The sequence below is a fragment of the Drosophila innubila genome (genome assembly GCF_004354385.1).
Source record: "Drosophila innubila isolate TH190305 chromosome 3R unlocalized genomic scaffold, UK_Dinn_1.0 2_E_3R, whole genome shotgun sequence".
Classification (NCBI taxonomy): domain Eukaryota; kingdom Metazoa; phylum Arthropoda; class Insecta; order Diptera; family Drosophilidae; genus Drosophila; species Drosophila innubila.
In genome coordinates, this window is record NW_022995380.1 from 21,676,430 (window position 1) to 21,691,187 (window position 14,758).

General features: G+C 41.8%; 4 protein-coding genes and 1 non-coding gene across 5 annotated transcripts; 3 read left to right on the forward strand and 2 right to left on the reverse strand.

The window, feature by feature from the left end:
- The first annotated feature begins 187 nt into the window (after nucleotides 1–187).
- LOC117790567 (probable ATP-dependent RNA helicase DDX55 homolog) lies at nucleotides 188–2,111 on the forward strand. The gene has a single exon (XM_034630047.1). It carries the CDS (start codon nucleotides 225–227, stop codon nucleotides 2,052–2,054), a length of 1,830 nt encoding a protein of 609 aa, XP_034485938.1. The 5' UTR covers nucleotides 188–224; the 3' UTR covers nucleotides 2,055–2,111.
- A 15-nt stretch (nucleotides 2,112–2,126) lies between these two features.
- On the reverse strand, nucleotides 2,127–3,047 carry LOC117790568 (ER membrane protein complex subunit 10). Its single transcript, XM_034630048.1, has 2 exons — nucleotides 2,997–3,047; nucleotides 2,127–2,928 (listed from the first exon to the last, which is right to left on the reverse strand). Exon 2 carries the CDS (start codon nucleotides 2,900–2,902, stop codon nucleotides 2,216–2,218), a length of 687 nt encoding a protein of 228 aa, XP_034485939.1. The 5' UTR covers nucleotides 2,903–2,928; nucleotides 2,997–3,047; the 3' UTR covers nucleotides 2,127–2,215.
- Nucleotides 3,048–3,331: 284 nt separating this feature from the next.
- Nucleotides 3,332–4,500, forward strand: LOC117791227 (putative tRNA (cytidine(32)/guanosine(34)-2'-O)-methyltransferase 1). Its single transcript, XM_034630924.1, has 2 exons — nucleotides 3,332–3,534; nucleotides 3,591–4,500. Exons 1-2 carry the CDS (start codon nucleotides 3,414–3,416, stop codon nucleotides 4,400–4,402), a joined length of 933 nt encoding a protein of 310 aa, XP_034486815.1. The 5' UTR covers nucleotides 3,332–3,413; the 3' UTR covers nucleotides 4,403–4,500.
- Nucleotides 4,501–4,532: 32 nt separating this feature from the next.
- Nucleotides 4,533–7,543, reverse strand: LOC117791226 (DNA replication licensing factor Mcm2). The gene is made up of 4 exons (XM_034630922.1): nucleotides 7,480–7,543; nucleotides 7,233–7,425; nucleotides 5,236–7,172; nucleotides 4,533–5,177 (listed from the first exon to the last, which is right to left on the reverse strand). The coding sequence occupies exons 1-4, from the start codon at nucleotides 7,480–7,482 to the stop codon at nucleotides 4,656–4,658; spliced, it is 2,655 nt and encodes an 884-aa protein (XP_034486813.1). The 5' UTR covers nucleotides 7,483–7,543; the 3' UTR covers nucleotides 4,533–4,655.
- A 443-nt stretch (nucleotides 7,544–7,986) lies between these two features.
- Nucleotides 7,987–8,058, forward strand: Trnap-ugg. The gene has a single exon. It is a non-coding gene; the product is annotated as a tRNA-Pro (tRNA).
- The last annotated feature ends 6,700 nt before the right edge of the window (nucleotides 8,059–14,758 follow it).

Sequence of the window (14,758 nt, forward strand, 5' to 3'; positions counted from 1 at the left end):
ATTTCAATAAAAAATTTTTTAAAATTTTTATGACTTCAAAATTGTTTTAACGGTCGGCTACGACAGCTGTTTAACAACGAACGATTAATATCGATAACAGTGAAAACTATAAATTGTTGCAATGGATGTGAACTCACTTTGTCAGGTGGCAACTTCTTGAGGGATTTAGGTTGCCAAACTAAACAAAGGTGGCAACTTCGTTGCACGTGGGCTTGTTTACAAAAATGGCTCGCAAAACATGGAGCTCGCTGGACAAACCGCCGCTTTCCGAGCCCGTGCTCGAAGTCTTGCAGAGCTTCGGCTTCCAGTTGATGACTCCTGTACAAACAGCAGCAATTCCCCTGCTGCTCGCACGTAAGGATGTCTCCGCCGAGGCTGTGACTGGCAGTGGCAAAACGTTGGCGTTTCTCGTGCCATTGTTGGAGATATTGCAGCGAAGACACAAGGAGACGCCCTGGGGTGCAAAGGAGATTGGTGCACTCATCATTTCACCCACACGAGAGTTGGCACGCCAAATCTCAGAGGTGTTGGGAAAATTTCTAGAGCACGAGGAACTGGAGCACTTGAATCAGCAGCTGATTGTGGGAGGCAACAGCATTGAGGAAGACATTGCCACATTGAGACAGCAGACGCCCTGCATTCTGGTCTGCACGCCGGGCCGACTGGAGGATCTGTTTCAACGCAAAGGCGATGATTTGAACTTGGCGTCCAGAGTCAAAAGTCTGGAGTTCCTCGTGCTGGACGAGGCTGATCGTCTGCTGGACCTGGGCTTCAAGACCAGCGTCAATAACATATTGGGCTACCTGCCACGGCAGCGTCGCACAGGTCTCTTCTCGGCCACACAGACAACAGAAGTCACGGATTTGATACGTGCCGGCCTGCGTAATCCTGTCCTGGTTTCGGTCAAGGAAAAGGCTTCTGTCAACACGCCAGCACGTCTCCAAAACTTTTACAAAATCGTGGAAGCAGAGCAAAAGTTTCTAGCTCTTCTGCAGTTTCTTCGTTCGCCCACATCCAACTCCGGCAAGGTCATGGTCTTCTTTCCCACCTGTGCGTGCGTTGAGTACTGGGCGGAGGTGCTGCCTCCCTTGTTGCCCGAGCGCTGTGTCCTTGGCATTCACGGCAAGATGAAGAGCAAGCGGGCCAGCGTCGTGGAACGTTTCCGTACCGAGGCACAGTCTGTGTTATTGTGTACGGATGTATTGGCACGTGGACTGGATGTGCCTGAGATCGACTGGGTGGTGCAGTGGGATCCGCCATCGAATGCTTCTAGTTTTGTGCATCGCGTTGGACGTACCGCTCGACAGGGCAATGATGGAAATGCTCTGGTATTCCTGTTGCCAAGTGAGGATGCTTATGTCAAGTTCCTGAAGCTGAACCAAAAGGTTGAATTAAACGAACTGCAGGAAGAGATTGGTGAATCATCAGACACGACGTTGCAGTCCACGGTGGAGCAACTGCATCTCCTTCAAGCCGCCGACAAGGGTGTCTACGACAAGGGAATGCGAGCATTTGTCTCCCATGTGCGTGCCTACACCAAGCACGAGTGCAGCGCCATTCTACGCCTCAAGGATCTGGATCTGGGCAAGATGGCCACCGCCTACGGACTGTTGCAGCTGCCACGCATGCCGGAGCTGAAGAACTACCAAGGTGATGGCTTCATTTCGCCCAGTTTCGAAGTCGATCTCACCAAGATGACCTACAAGAATGCACAGAAGGAACAAGTTCGCAAGCAAAAGCTGCAAACATATGAACAGACAGGTGCCTGGCCAGGACGACAGAAGCAGCACATGAAGCGCACCGAGTCATGGGATCACACAAAGAAGGCCAAATTAGATGCCAAGTCAAAGAAGGAGCTGCGCAAGGCCAAAAAGGAGCGCAAGCGGAAGGCGGAGGCGGGAGAGGGCGCTCAGCGGAAGCGGAAACAGCAATTCACACAGGAGGATCTGGATGAACTGGCCAGCGATATTCGAACCTTTAAACGGCTTAAAAAGAAAAAGATCACCGAGGAGGACTACGACAAGGCTATGGGTATTAATGGCGATGATGACTGAAAAATGATTCTGTATTTAATGTTGTACATAATAAAATGGACACAGTGTAAAAAGATACAAAAGAAAGATACATTTTTTAATTTGAACTAAATTGAAATTATTTATTTAATCATCAAAATTAATGTGAGTTAATATGAAAACTACAATTTACATAAATTTATTTATTTGGCTGCATCTTGATTGGTAGCTCCAGAGATGAAGACCAGTAGCACCACGGGCACAATGTACATCCAGTACTTGGCAAAGAATCCTCGATTATCGCGAACCTCTCCACGCTCTCTTGCCTCACGCTCCCGCTCGAATTTCTGGATGAAACTGCCGGTATCGGGAACCGGAGCCAATTCGGCGTGTCTAATTATAACATCAGTGCTGAATCTCTTCTCCTTAATTTGTTGTATATCTTCAGCAGAGCATCCAGAGCTATTGGGAGTGGGATCCTGGGAAGCGGTGATTCCAGTGACGAATCCATAAGCATCCAGAGATATCCATAGAACATCATTGAACTGAGCCGTTAACAGGCTACATGCTTTACTGGAGGTCAAGAAGCGCTGACTATTGCCATTGGGATATGTAACCGTTGCCTTGAGGCGATAGAATCCATTCTGGCTCGTAAGGATCTTCATGTCCTCCAGTTCGCTGTCTTCTAATTCGTTTTGCACGACAGTTGACAGGCCGGAATTTAGACTTGGTATGGAGATATTACCACGATGGGTAAAGTAATCAGGCTTAGAGGGAGACAGCGAATGGTGCAACTCAATGGTAATCCAACTATCATGCTCCAAGAAGCTCCATCCACTGGCGAATAAACCCAGCAACACAATTACCATATAACTCATCTTTGGAATCATTTTCGTCTCTTTTTTATGTTGCTCGTCTGAAAGAGCCATGCAAATAAAACATTAAATATCATATTTTACTTAATTTAACACATAATTTACTTACTGTCAATTTAACTTTAACAAGTCATTTAATATTTTTCTCATATGATTTTTAATAGCTATAAACCTATCGATATTTCGATATGTACCATATGCGATTGTTTCTCTTAGTGATGTGCGTTATTTTAAGTTAGCAAACTGCGACTGTTTAAGATTTTTAATTTACTGCATGACATGTGTGCTTATCGTAGCGCGATTAATATTATAATTTTATATAATAATTGTATATTTTTATATTACTTTTTAATTCGACTTCTGTGACAGCAAACTCATAAAATACTTGTCACAGTTACACATCTATCGAGCTATCGAGTAACTGTCACATGTACCAAGCAAATTGAGTAGCTGACATTTCGGAAACAAGAATCTTGTTATATTTTAAGTTGTTTGCCAATTAAAGTTGGACCCGAAAGGTCTGACAATGGGGAAAACTTCTAAGGACAAACGCGATATCTATTATCGCCAAGCCAAAGAGGAAGGCTGGCGAGCGCGCAGTGCATTTAAATTGATGCACATCGACGAGGCGTTTGACATTTTCAAAGGTAATGTTTAAATTAAAATTGTAGCTTCAATACTTAAACATTATATATTTAAGCAGGTGTGCATCGGGCTGTCGATCTCTGTGCAGCACCTGGCAGCTGGTCTCAGGTGTTGTCTCGTAAGCTGTTCCACAGCAGCCTCACGGACGATGAGAAGTTGGCAGTGAAAATCATTGCAGTTGATCTGCAGGCGATGGCGCCAATCCGTGGAGTTGTGCAGTTACAGGGCGATATAACCAAGGAGAGCACAGCAGAGGCCATAATAGCACACTTTGCCAGCGAGGAAGAGAGAAAAGCCCAGCTGGTCGTCTGCGATGGCGCTCCGGATGTGACTGGTGTCCACGAGATGGATGAATATATGCAGAACCAGCTGATTGTCTCGGCTTTAAGCATTGCCACTTTTGTGTTGGAGCCCGGTGGCAGATTTGTTGCCAAAATATTCAAGGGCAATGACAACTGTCTTCTCGAATCCCAAATGCTCACATTCTTCGAGAGCTTTGACATCTACAAGCCGCCAAGTTCCCGTCCCTCAAGCATCGAGGCGTTCGTGGTGTGTCGTGGATTTCGCTTGCCAATGGATTACATTCCGCAGATTATCAATCCGGCACGGGATGACATCAGAGAACTGTCGCGTAAAACTGGATCTATGGTTAATCGACGAATTGTGCCATTTATTGCTTGTGGCGATTTGAATGGAGAACATGACGAACCGATAGAGGAATTCGGAGATTTCACTGTAAGGGAACTTGAAACGGCATACGACCAGATGGTACTTGAGCCCGATTTTGAACAGGACTTTAAGGAACAGCTTAATGACATATTTTTAGAAGAGATTGCATTGAAAAAACTAGAAATAATCAACTCATATTGACTGCAACTACAAATAAAGAATACAAACAAAAATGTAATAACTTGAGTCACTCTTAAGTAAACAAATAAATGTGTGAACCAGGTTAAATATACCATAAATTTGTCTTTTAAATTAAGGTATAGTAAAAACATTTTTTATTCAAAAAGTGTAACCATAATCTTTATTGGACATAAATACGTATAAAAATGGGAAACAAAATATAAATGGTGAGACTAAATTTAAAATGAGATTAAGTAAATGAATGCTAAATAGTTTAAGTAGCGCCATCGACAACAATCTGCAGAATAGTGCGTCGCTTTGGATCGTAGGAGAATCCATTGCTGCGGAACAATTCGGATTCGTAGAAGGGTTTCAGATTGATGATGTCCAGCTGCTTGGCGCGCTCTATCAAGTCGCGTTCCATGATCTCCACATTGGTGGCGCTGGGACCATCCTTGCAGCGAATGTAGGCCAACTGATCTAGTGTCAGCTGGCGCAATATGAAGAAGAGTAGCTCGGAATGATCCTTCTGGAAGGCCAAGTACTTTTGGAATGTGTTGCGCATCTTCTTCATCACACTGAACTTTTGCGCCTCAATGAAGCTCTCCAGCATCATGCGGATGGCCATGCTGACGTCCGCCTCCATGACACTCTCGCGCAGATGGAGACGCGCATGGGCCTCGGACATGCGGATGACGCTCTCGATGTGACGGACCGTGATGGGCAGCGAGCCTGTGGCAAAGGATTCCTGACGCAACTGCGAGTACATCTTGGCAATCTTGTCTTCATCAATGTTCTAGAAGAAGTTGAAATTAGTAAATTCAAATTAAAATATAGAGATTCAATTTACATACCGTCAACTTGGGACGGATGTTTTCCTTGGCGTAGACAATATATTGGCGCAGCAGGTCCTGTGGTATCTCTTCGACAGTCTTAAGCTGAGGCTCCTCGAGCTCCGGCTGCTCCTCTTCGCTGGGATGATGCTTCATGTGGGAATGTACCACAAACTTGGCCAGCTGCTGATCTTGCATGGGATCAAACTCATCCTTGACCACGCACAGTATGTCAAAACGCGACAAAATTGGCTCTGAGAGATTCACGTTCTCCGAAAAGGTCATCGAGGGATCATAGCGACCTCCAATGGGATTCGAGGCAGCGATGACCGTGCAGCGTGCCTGCAGTGAAGTGACAATGCCGGCTTTAGATATGGAAATGGACTGCTGCTCCATGGCCTCGTGAATGGAGGTGCGATCCTGGTCGTTCATCTTATCAAACTCGTCGATCAGGCAGACACCTTGATCGGCCAGCACCAAAGCGCCAGCCTCCAGGGTCCACTCCTTGGACACGGGATTACGCCGGACGTAGGCGGTCAAGCCCACAGCGCTGGCACCTTGACCGGTGGTAAAGACTGCCCGTGGTGCAATCTTCTCAGTGTACTTGAGGAACTGGGACTTGGCCGTGCCTGGATCACCGCAGATGAGCATGTTGATGTCACCGCGCACCTTGTGCTTCTCGCCTGGATTCTTGGATTCGCCACCAAAGAGAGCCAGCGCCAAGGCACGCTTTATATAATCATGGCCATAGATGGAAGGCGCCATGGATGCCACGATGCGCTCAGCGATGCGGGGATCCTTGCTCAGCTTTTGAATGGTGGCAATATCCTCGTCCGTCAACGATTGCACCACCTGCTTGGAATCCTTGACCACCACATGGTTGGCTATTATGACAGTCGCAAAAACGGGAAATCCTTGATCTGTATTTAGAGAGCCATCATAGTTGTTGGTATAGATGCCAGTGACTTCCAGTTCATCGCCAGGCTTGCACTGATCGCAGAGATCGGCCAGCAGAATGACGTCCTTGCTGCGGGGAATGCGACCGGCTGGAATGCGTCCTGGCGACTCCTGCAGTGTGATCTTCTGGTAGTTGCGATATAGAGTCTGCTCCATGTTGATGGAGAAGGGTCCAAAGCTCTGACACTCTGGGCAGGAACCGGGCTTGACTTCCGTATTCTGTGACTGCACGAAGGGACCCAAAACATAACCGCACTTGACGCAGTCATACTTAATCACCGACAGCTGGGGCAGCACACCCGTGGTGGCCGTGACCACGCCCAGAGTGCGTACCAGCTGGTTAAGATGCAGCTTGCGGAAGGTGCGAAGCTCTTCGATCAGTGGCAGCTCCGAGATGCGGACATGAATCTCGGTCGTCACTCGCTCGTAGGTGGGGAAAATGGACAGAACCATGTCCTTGGCCACTTTGTCGAATATCTCGAGCATCTGGAAGGGCGCTTCGGGCAAGAAGTATGCTAGCACATGCTCCTTGTTGGCCAGATCCGTGTAGGACACCACAAACGAGGATTTGTTTTGCTCGCACATGCGACGAATGCGATCCCGATACGTGTAGGCACCCCGATCATCCACAAAGGTGCGCAGGAAGGACTGAAACCGATTGGCGATCTCGGTACGTGGACCCAGCATGCTTACCCACTCCTTGGTGGAGTGTCCCTTGGTGTCCTCCAGGTTCTCAATGGACTCGATCATTTCCGTATCTTCCACCTCGCCCACGGCTGCCTTTTCACCGGCCCGCCGCTTGGCACGAGGTCCAACATCGTCCTCATCGTCGGACTGACCAAAGCCAAGATCACGATCATCACGATGAATGCCAGCGGCCCGATCCCGACGACGCATGTCCGCCTCGGCTGCAAAGCGTTCGCCTTGCGACATCTCCGAGAAGTCCTCGTCGTCCAGCATGGCGGGATCATAATGATCCAGCTCGGGCATGGGCCGATAATCTAATTAAAGTTAAATATAACAAATCTTGCTGCTACTTTCGTATGTTTTTGATTGCTCACCATTCTCCATGTTGTCGCCAAACAGCTCCTCTCCATCTTCGTCCTCCTCATTGCGCACTGTTTGATCGCCTAGAATTTCATCTTCGTTTTCAAAAGGCTCAAAGTCTCCCACAGGCGAAGTCATCGCTGCCCGCAAATCCCGACGCTCCGCGGCATCGCTGGGCGTATTTGGCGGTGGTGAGCTTGGATTATCCTATTTAAACGAGTTAGAAGCATACCAGCAATGATGCAAGCAAAATAAACTTACCATTTTCTCTGTATGTACGTCTCTTTAGCAATTTCAACAATATTAATACTATCTAACAACTTTTTATTTGGCGCTCGCTCTCGGTTTGTTTGTTGCGTGCAATTTTGGCGGGAATTGCAACATTCGACATTGCCACCTGGCAGAAAAAAGTTTTCATTTATTTTTTTGCGCTGCCAGACCTAGAACTCAGATCTAAATCCTTTTTCATATTTTTGAACCCGAATATGGTGTGGCAGCCTTGCATCCCATGTAAAAATATTGCCAATGCGATTTTAATTACTCATAATAGTAATAGTCTTTTACATGCTGACTTAAAATATGTTTTAAATTCGGACAACAAATAAACAAAAGCAGAAGCGAACCAGAAACCGCCAAAAAGAATTGAATTTTGCAGTCGATTGCTTTCAGTGTGCTGATGTCATAAAGCTGCTTGCTATATTATGGATACGTGACAGCCTCAAAGCAGCAATTCATTTATGTATGCTATTTGCTGCTTGTCGGTCAGATGGCTCAATGGTCTAGGGGTATGATTCTCGCTTTGGGTGCGAGAGGTCCCGGGTTCAAATCCCGGTTGAGCCCGGCTAAAATTTTTTGAATATTTTTGAGTTAATAGATGTTTTCTCTTATTTCTAGAATTCAGTTTGATGACTTATTTTTTAGATCAATGGCTTTGAACTTATTATTATTTTCACAAAACTAAGAATATTCTCCTAAAAAATGATTTGTGATAAAAATTTGTTCAGTGTATGTATGTACAAGCACTTAGAATGCCTTAGAAGAGCTCTTTCTCCCAATGTCATTGATTTGCGGGAGAAAGCAGTCGTGCAGACACACAAACAGACAACATTTGTATGTATGTTTGTTTGGCTATGCAAATGAAATACATGTATCAGGTGAGCCAAACTTGTTACATACTAAATCACTTTAAAATAAATAAAACTTGTTAAATTTAGTGTTGTTTTATAATTGTTGTAAGTCTTGAAAAAATTTGAGCACTTTTCTGGAACATCTGGTAAATGTTAATCATGGAGGGGATTCCCAATAATGTCAAGCAATATCTGTGAATAGCCAATCCGCCCTCTTTAAAATTTTTGCTAGTTATACTAATATGGTCATTTAGAGATTTTGTCACAGATTATTATATTGCAGTATGAAAAGTCGTGCAAACGTGATCCTATTGCAGGGCACGTGTTTGGACACATTCTGTAATGTGACCTGCGCCTTCTACTTAATTATAGAATATAAGGCTCGCATTGGGCGGACAATTTATTGCACCGGAAGGAGTCGCCTTGACAGTGTTGGTGGGGTCTGAACTCGAACTCGTATTCGTATTCGTACTCGTATTTGCATAGAAATCGCATGCAGCGACAATGGGCCGGTCACATGCAGAATAATTGTGGCCATACAATGACATTAAAGCGAAGCCACAGACTAAGTGAAATTGGGAGTGGGTTTCCGACTAGCAATGACTGGGAGGAGGGTTCTATGGGCTCGTTCCGTGTCGGTTCCGCAGACAGAACTAGAGAGCGTGCTGAGTAATTGCAGCTTTAAATGACATTAAACGCGCATCGTGCAGTTTTGCCCCCTCGTTTTATTTATTTATGTATTTGCTGCTCTTGCCGTTGTTGTTATTTATTCTTTTTTTTGTTCAGTCTCAATTTTTTTACGCCGAGGCGCCGCTGGAAAGCGTATTTTTCAATGGTGCTGCCGTGTTGCCTCCTATTCTTGTGGCCTATGCTGTTGTTGTCACCGTACGTGCCATGAAGCCAGAAGTCATTTGTCGATGCGAAATTGCAAGACATTTTATAAGCACAGTCACTTCCACTAACTATCCAAGGGAGGGAATTATTTCTTATTAAAATTTTAAGGTCAGTCGTTGCTAAAAAGGGGAAGGACGCAAAGAGAGATCGGTTCAACCAGGTTGAAGCTCCAGCGATTGCAAATTGAGTCATTTTTCATTTCAAGCTGAAATTAATGGACATTGGCAACACCACATAACCGAAAGGTGTTTTTCTAGCCTCAATATGTCACATTTTCTTTGCTTACTTTGAACCTTTTACAAATTGAAGTGTTTTTCAAAAGACCAGAGAGCTTGGAACTGTTTCTATACTTAAGCAATTACACAGAATTTTATTTTATATCGAAAAGCATGTGCAAATATGTATTTGTATGAACAGGTACGTTCTTTTCTTTTTTATTTACAATAAACGTATAAGGTAAACAAAGAAAATGTTTGTGTATGACAATAGAGCTGTTATGAGTCAAGGTGCCATTTTCTGGGGCATTGGAGCATATGAGCTTATTGTTACATAAGCACAAGTACATAAATACCTTATATATTATGTAAAAAATACATTTTAAACAGGGAATAACACCGGAGCCGGTACCGAAACTGTTAACCGAAACTAACCGTAACCGAATAAAAATTCTCTGTGAAGAACCGAATACCGAAACGTTTGCACCGGTACGGTTATGGTAAAGTTGCTGGGTCAAAGAGTTGTCGAACTTCCAACTGTCATAACGTCATCAAAACTTAATAGATTTTCAAACTGAAAGTAATTTTGATCATGATTTTGTTTTTAAATTCATTCTGTATTCAATTTTTGTTCATTTAGAAAATTTAATTATTTTCGACCAAGATTCGATTTTGATGCTAAGGGTCCCCCCTTTGAAATTTCGAAAATTCAAAATTTTAAAACTTAAGTTTTCACTTTTAATCAACTCCTTATATCGTAATTAGTATAAAACAACACTTTTAACTTGATTCTGAGACCTTTAATTTTTTTGTAAAAAATCATGTGAAATTGAACAAAAATTTGGACTTGTCAAGTGGCTGAATCCGCAGTCTGACCAACTTCAAACTGTCATAACTTGATCAAAACTGAACCGATTTTTAAGCGGAATGCCATTTTGATCATTGTTTGGCCTCTCAATGCATTCTGCATTCAAATATTTTTAAATTCATTAAAAAAAACCGAAACCGTAAACTATATATGTTTTGGTTTGATTCCCTGATTTTAATAATAGGACGAGTTAAGAAAGGAAAAGTAAAGCTTTATACTATTCATTTTGAAAATCACGATATTATATCCCGATAAGTTATGGGCCAACTTAACACACTCATTACTTATAATTCATTAAATATTTTCAGATCGCTAGGGTAACAAGCTGCATATAAATTTAAATTTCAAATTCAATGGGCTTGACATAAGGTTTTTCTCAATTGCACTTTTGGCCCAACTAAATATTTGGATATACGCATTTTTATGCCGTACATTAAGGTCATCCCTTTTTATAAATAAATAAAGAAACTCTCATACCCACACACCAACATGCATAAAAGTAATGCTTATGAAGATGGTGCACTAACATCGTTAAAGGAGTTGCCATTGCCATAAAAAGCATATAATTTCATGATGGCCAACGAAAGGGAACTCAGCTACAGTCGAACCTCAATATATGGGAGGGAAGTTTCTTTACATTATTTCGCACATCCTTTGGTTGAGTTGATGGATAGAGGGGAGTGAGTAAGGCGTTAATAAGCACAAAATCCCACATATACCACACAAATACACACGTAAAGTTTGGCAAATTACGAGGTATAAAAATGGCGTCTCATTATGGTAAATTTAATATTTCATGGGCAATTTGCCAGGATTGAAACCGACACACTTCAAAAATTGCGTACCTCCCACAGACTCATACACACAAACACACGCATACACACACGCACACACACATATTGACATTTAGGCACTCAAATTCATTCATTCTTCATTCCTTGATACCGCATAAATGTGGTCGCTGTTGCCGGTTGGGGAGTCAGGGGTGAGTCGCCACTCCCCCTTTCTTTTTATGCTTCACTCATACAATTTTAAACTCAATTAAAAGTTTGCGTATTAGACAAACTTGTGCCCCGACGAGACACGGTGCTGACGCGACCACGCCTACTCCTCAGCCCCTACTCAATGCTCCGCCTACAAGTATGCAGTTTAGCATTGCCAATGGACCTGGGTTGGGTTGCGTTGCCATTCGCAGACCCAAATGACATTCGTATTTAGTTGTCATTAAAAAAGTGCGAGATATATCTAAATGACTTTGGCATGATACAGGTCTATGGATGTGTGCCTGTGTGTATAAGAGTGTGTGTGTGCGACACGTGTTGAGACTCGCTGGCAGGCAGAAGCTTCTTCAATTGCAACCAACAACCCATTGACATATATATAACACGTAAGTATGTACGTATTATATATGTATGTGCAATGATACGCTTTTTAGTTACACTTGAGTAAGATTTATCTAGACGGTATTTCCAAATTTCAAGTGACAGATGATGAGAGAAGCTATTTCTACTCTTGACAGGGCACATTTCGAATCCATGCCTCATTTCCGAGCTCGAGTTTTGAACCCTTTTTTGAGCCGCTTTTACCCGGGAAAGTTCGGTTTATTTACTAATAATTGATCATTTGATGTAAGGGATCTGGCGATAAAGTATTATTTGCTTGAAGCTAATAAAATATCAATGCATTTAAATAATATAATTTTTTTAGGTGTCAGACCATAATCAAAATGATTTTCCGTTTATAATTCGATTCAGTTTCAAAAAAGTTATAACAGTTTGAAGTTGGTCTGACTTTGGATCTAGCAACTTTACAATTTAAAACTTTTGTTCAATTTTGCATGATTTTTTACAAACAAATTAAATCATAATAATGTTTAATGTTTTATGCTAATTTCGATATAAGCAGTTGATTTAAAACGAAAGACGGAGATATAAAATATTAAATTTTTAAAATTCCAAAATTCCTTACCATGGAAATCACAATGACGAACATTTTCATTAAAATCGACAAAAAACCTAACTGAAATACAAATTAATTTTTTAATATGAGGCAAAAAAAAATCAGTAAGCCAACCAGCGTTGGCCAACTTTTGCATTCGATGGCAACAGAAATTCTCATAGCCAATCATTTTTTTCTTGTCAATTTGTTGGGTGGCCACAAATTGCGAGTGGCAGCCACATGAATAATGGAAGCAAATCGGCAAACAGCAAAAAGTTAAATGCTTCTAATGACAGAAAATGAAGCAAATGACGAAAAATTGCGCAAAGCAAAAGAGACAAATAATAATATAGCAAAATAGCCGACCAGTTGGATACAACAATGGGCCTGGAGTGGTGAACCAAACAATCTAACACGCACTCTTTTCCTTATTGTGTGTGTGTGTGTGTGTCGTTGTGTGGGTGTTAAGAGAGAGAATATAATACTCAGAGGAGCTGGCGAAGTGAATTACCAACAGCCAACAGCCAACAGCGGACAAATCGAGAAAAGCATGTGCGCGGCATAATTACGAAGCAATTAGACGAAATTATTATTGAGGTCACCCAGCCCTGCATTGGGTTGTTGCGGGCGGTCCATCGAACATATGGCCAGTTCCAGTCCCATTGCCAGTGGCAGTTGTGGTGTTAGTACTGACACTCCTCCGACTATTTGCAGGCATGCCAAAAGGATGCGTACGTCATTATCATTCATGGTACAGTGAATAAGGCGGACAGCGCAATAGCTACCGAATGAAAGAACAAAGCGCAGACTGAAATAAGTATGGAAAGCACTCGATATGGGACTCAACGAATACCCAATGGTCTTCCGAAAGTCATGATAATGAAACTGCCAATGGATTTTAATAATCCTTATTTCTGCATGTAAATCATAATATTATATGAATATAATTACAACCTGTCGAAAAAAAAGATTATATTATATTTAAGTTAATATTAAAAAATATAATTGTAAAAAAGCATCTTAAATATTAAATAAAATGAAATTTTCCAGTTAGAAATTATAAGAAAAATGTGCTGAAATGATTGTAGGTGCTTAAAAAATTGTAATTTACCCATTATTTGTTTTTTGAGGATTAGAGTAAATCAAATCAAAAAAAAAATAATTATGTTTTCAATTTAGTTGTTGTTAAGAAATTAATGATCATATCTCAATTGTATAGGAAAAATGATTAGAAAAATATTATTTCTAATATTGCTGTGTTACATAATGTATGGTATATATATTAAACTCTCTCTATCGGTAATGAACTCGTAAACAAAAAATAATGCTGGTGTTGAGCTCTAATGAGCATACAATCTGCAGGCGCCAAATGGCCAATGGATATTTGAGCAGCTGCCATTGGGACTGCGACTGGGCCTGGAACTGGGACTGGAAATTGGGAATGGGAACTGGGAACTATGAGTGGGAGTGTAGAGAACATGGCTGGCATTGGACAGACTACAAAAACCGCGGGAAGCACTTTAAAGTTGACACGTGAGTTTGCATTTAGTTGAAAATCAGATGCATTGAATGGTAGCTGGTCAGTTCGATTAGAGCCTCAAATAGAGATAGAAAATCGCGTGGCTGAAATTTAATAAAGTAGTCAAAACATGATAAACAATGACAATGACAACGACAACAACAACAACGCCTTTGAGGTGAGGCAACCCTAGAAGAAGAACATTGTTCGGTAGGATTGGCTCGACCTTAATTGTCGCTAGGCAGCCAGTTAAAGACCTTGCTTGCATGTTGGTTGATTGGCCTGACTTTGCTTCATTTTCATTTTCGTTTTTTTTGCCCCCTTATTTTTTTTTGGGTTGCACTATGGTCCGGATGACGATTTTTTAGGAATAAATTAATAGCTCGAAAACGAATGAAGATTTTTTGGTCTAGTTTTTTGCATTGGGCTTATGATATCAATACGCAAATGGCCTAGAAAAGTGGGCGTGGTCCCGCCTTTATTTCGGATTCTGCGATATGTAAAATTTTTGTTTTTCAAGCTATCAAGACCAAACTTACAGGTTAGGCGTATTACAATGCCCGTAACGTGTTGTCAAAATTTCATCCAAATCGGACAACTATATCATATAGAAATATAGGAATTATCAGTCGAAAAGTCACTTTTTTTATAAAAACGCTGCTTTTTCCAAAATATCTGACCAAACTGATCGTATATAAGTGATATTATGCTACTGACATTCTGACCAACATATATCAAGATCGAAATACTATCATTTATAATATCATATTGTTCAAATTATTAAAATCGGTCGTGAAATAACTTTTTGTATGAAACTAGAAATTTTTATTTTTTGTCGATTGTAAAGACTTATCATTTATTCAATACGTAAACACGAGTTCTTGTAATTTTCGCCAATACGCACAATAAAATAAGCCAAAAAATCATAGTTTTGGTCATTTTGTCTCATGTGTTGTCGCTACACTTTAAACGAATACGC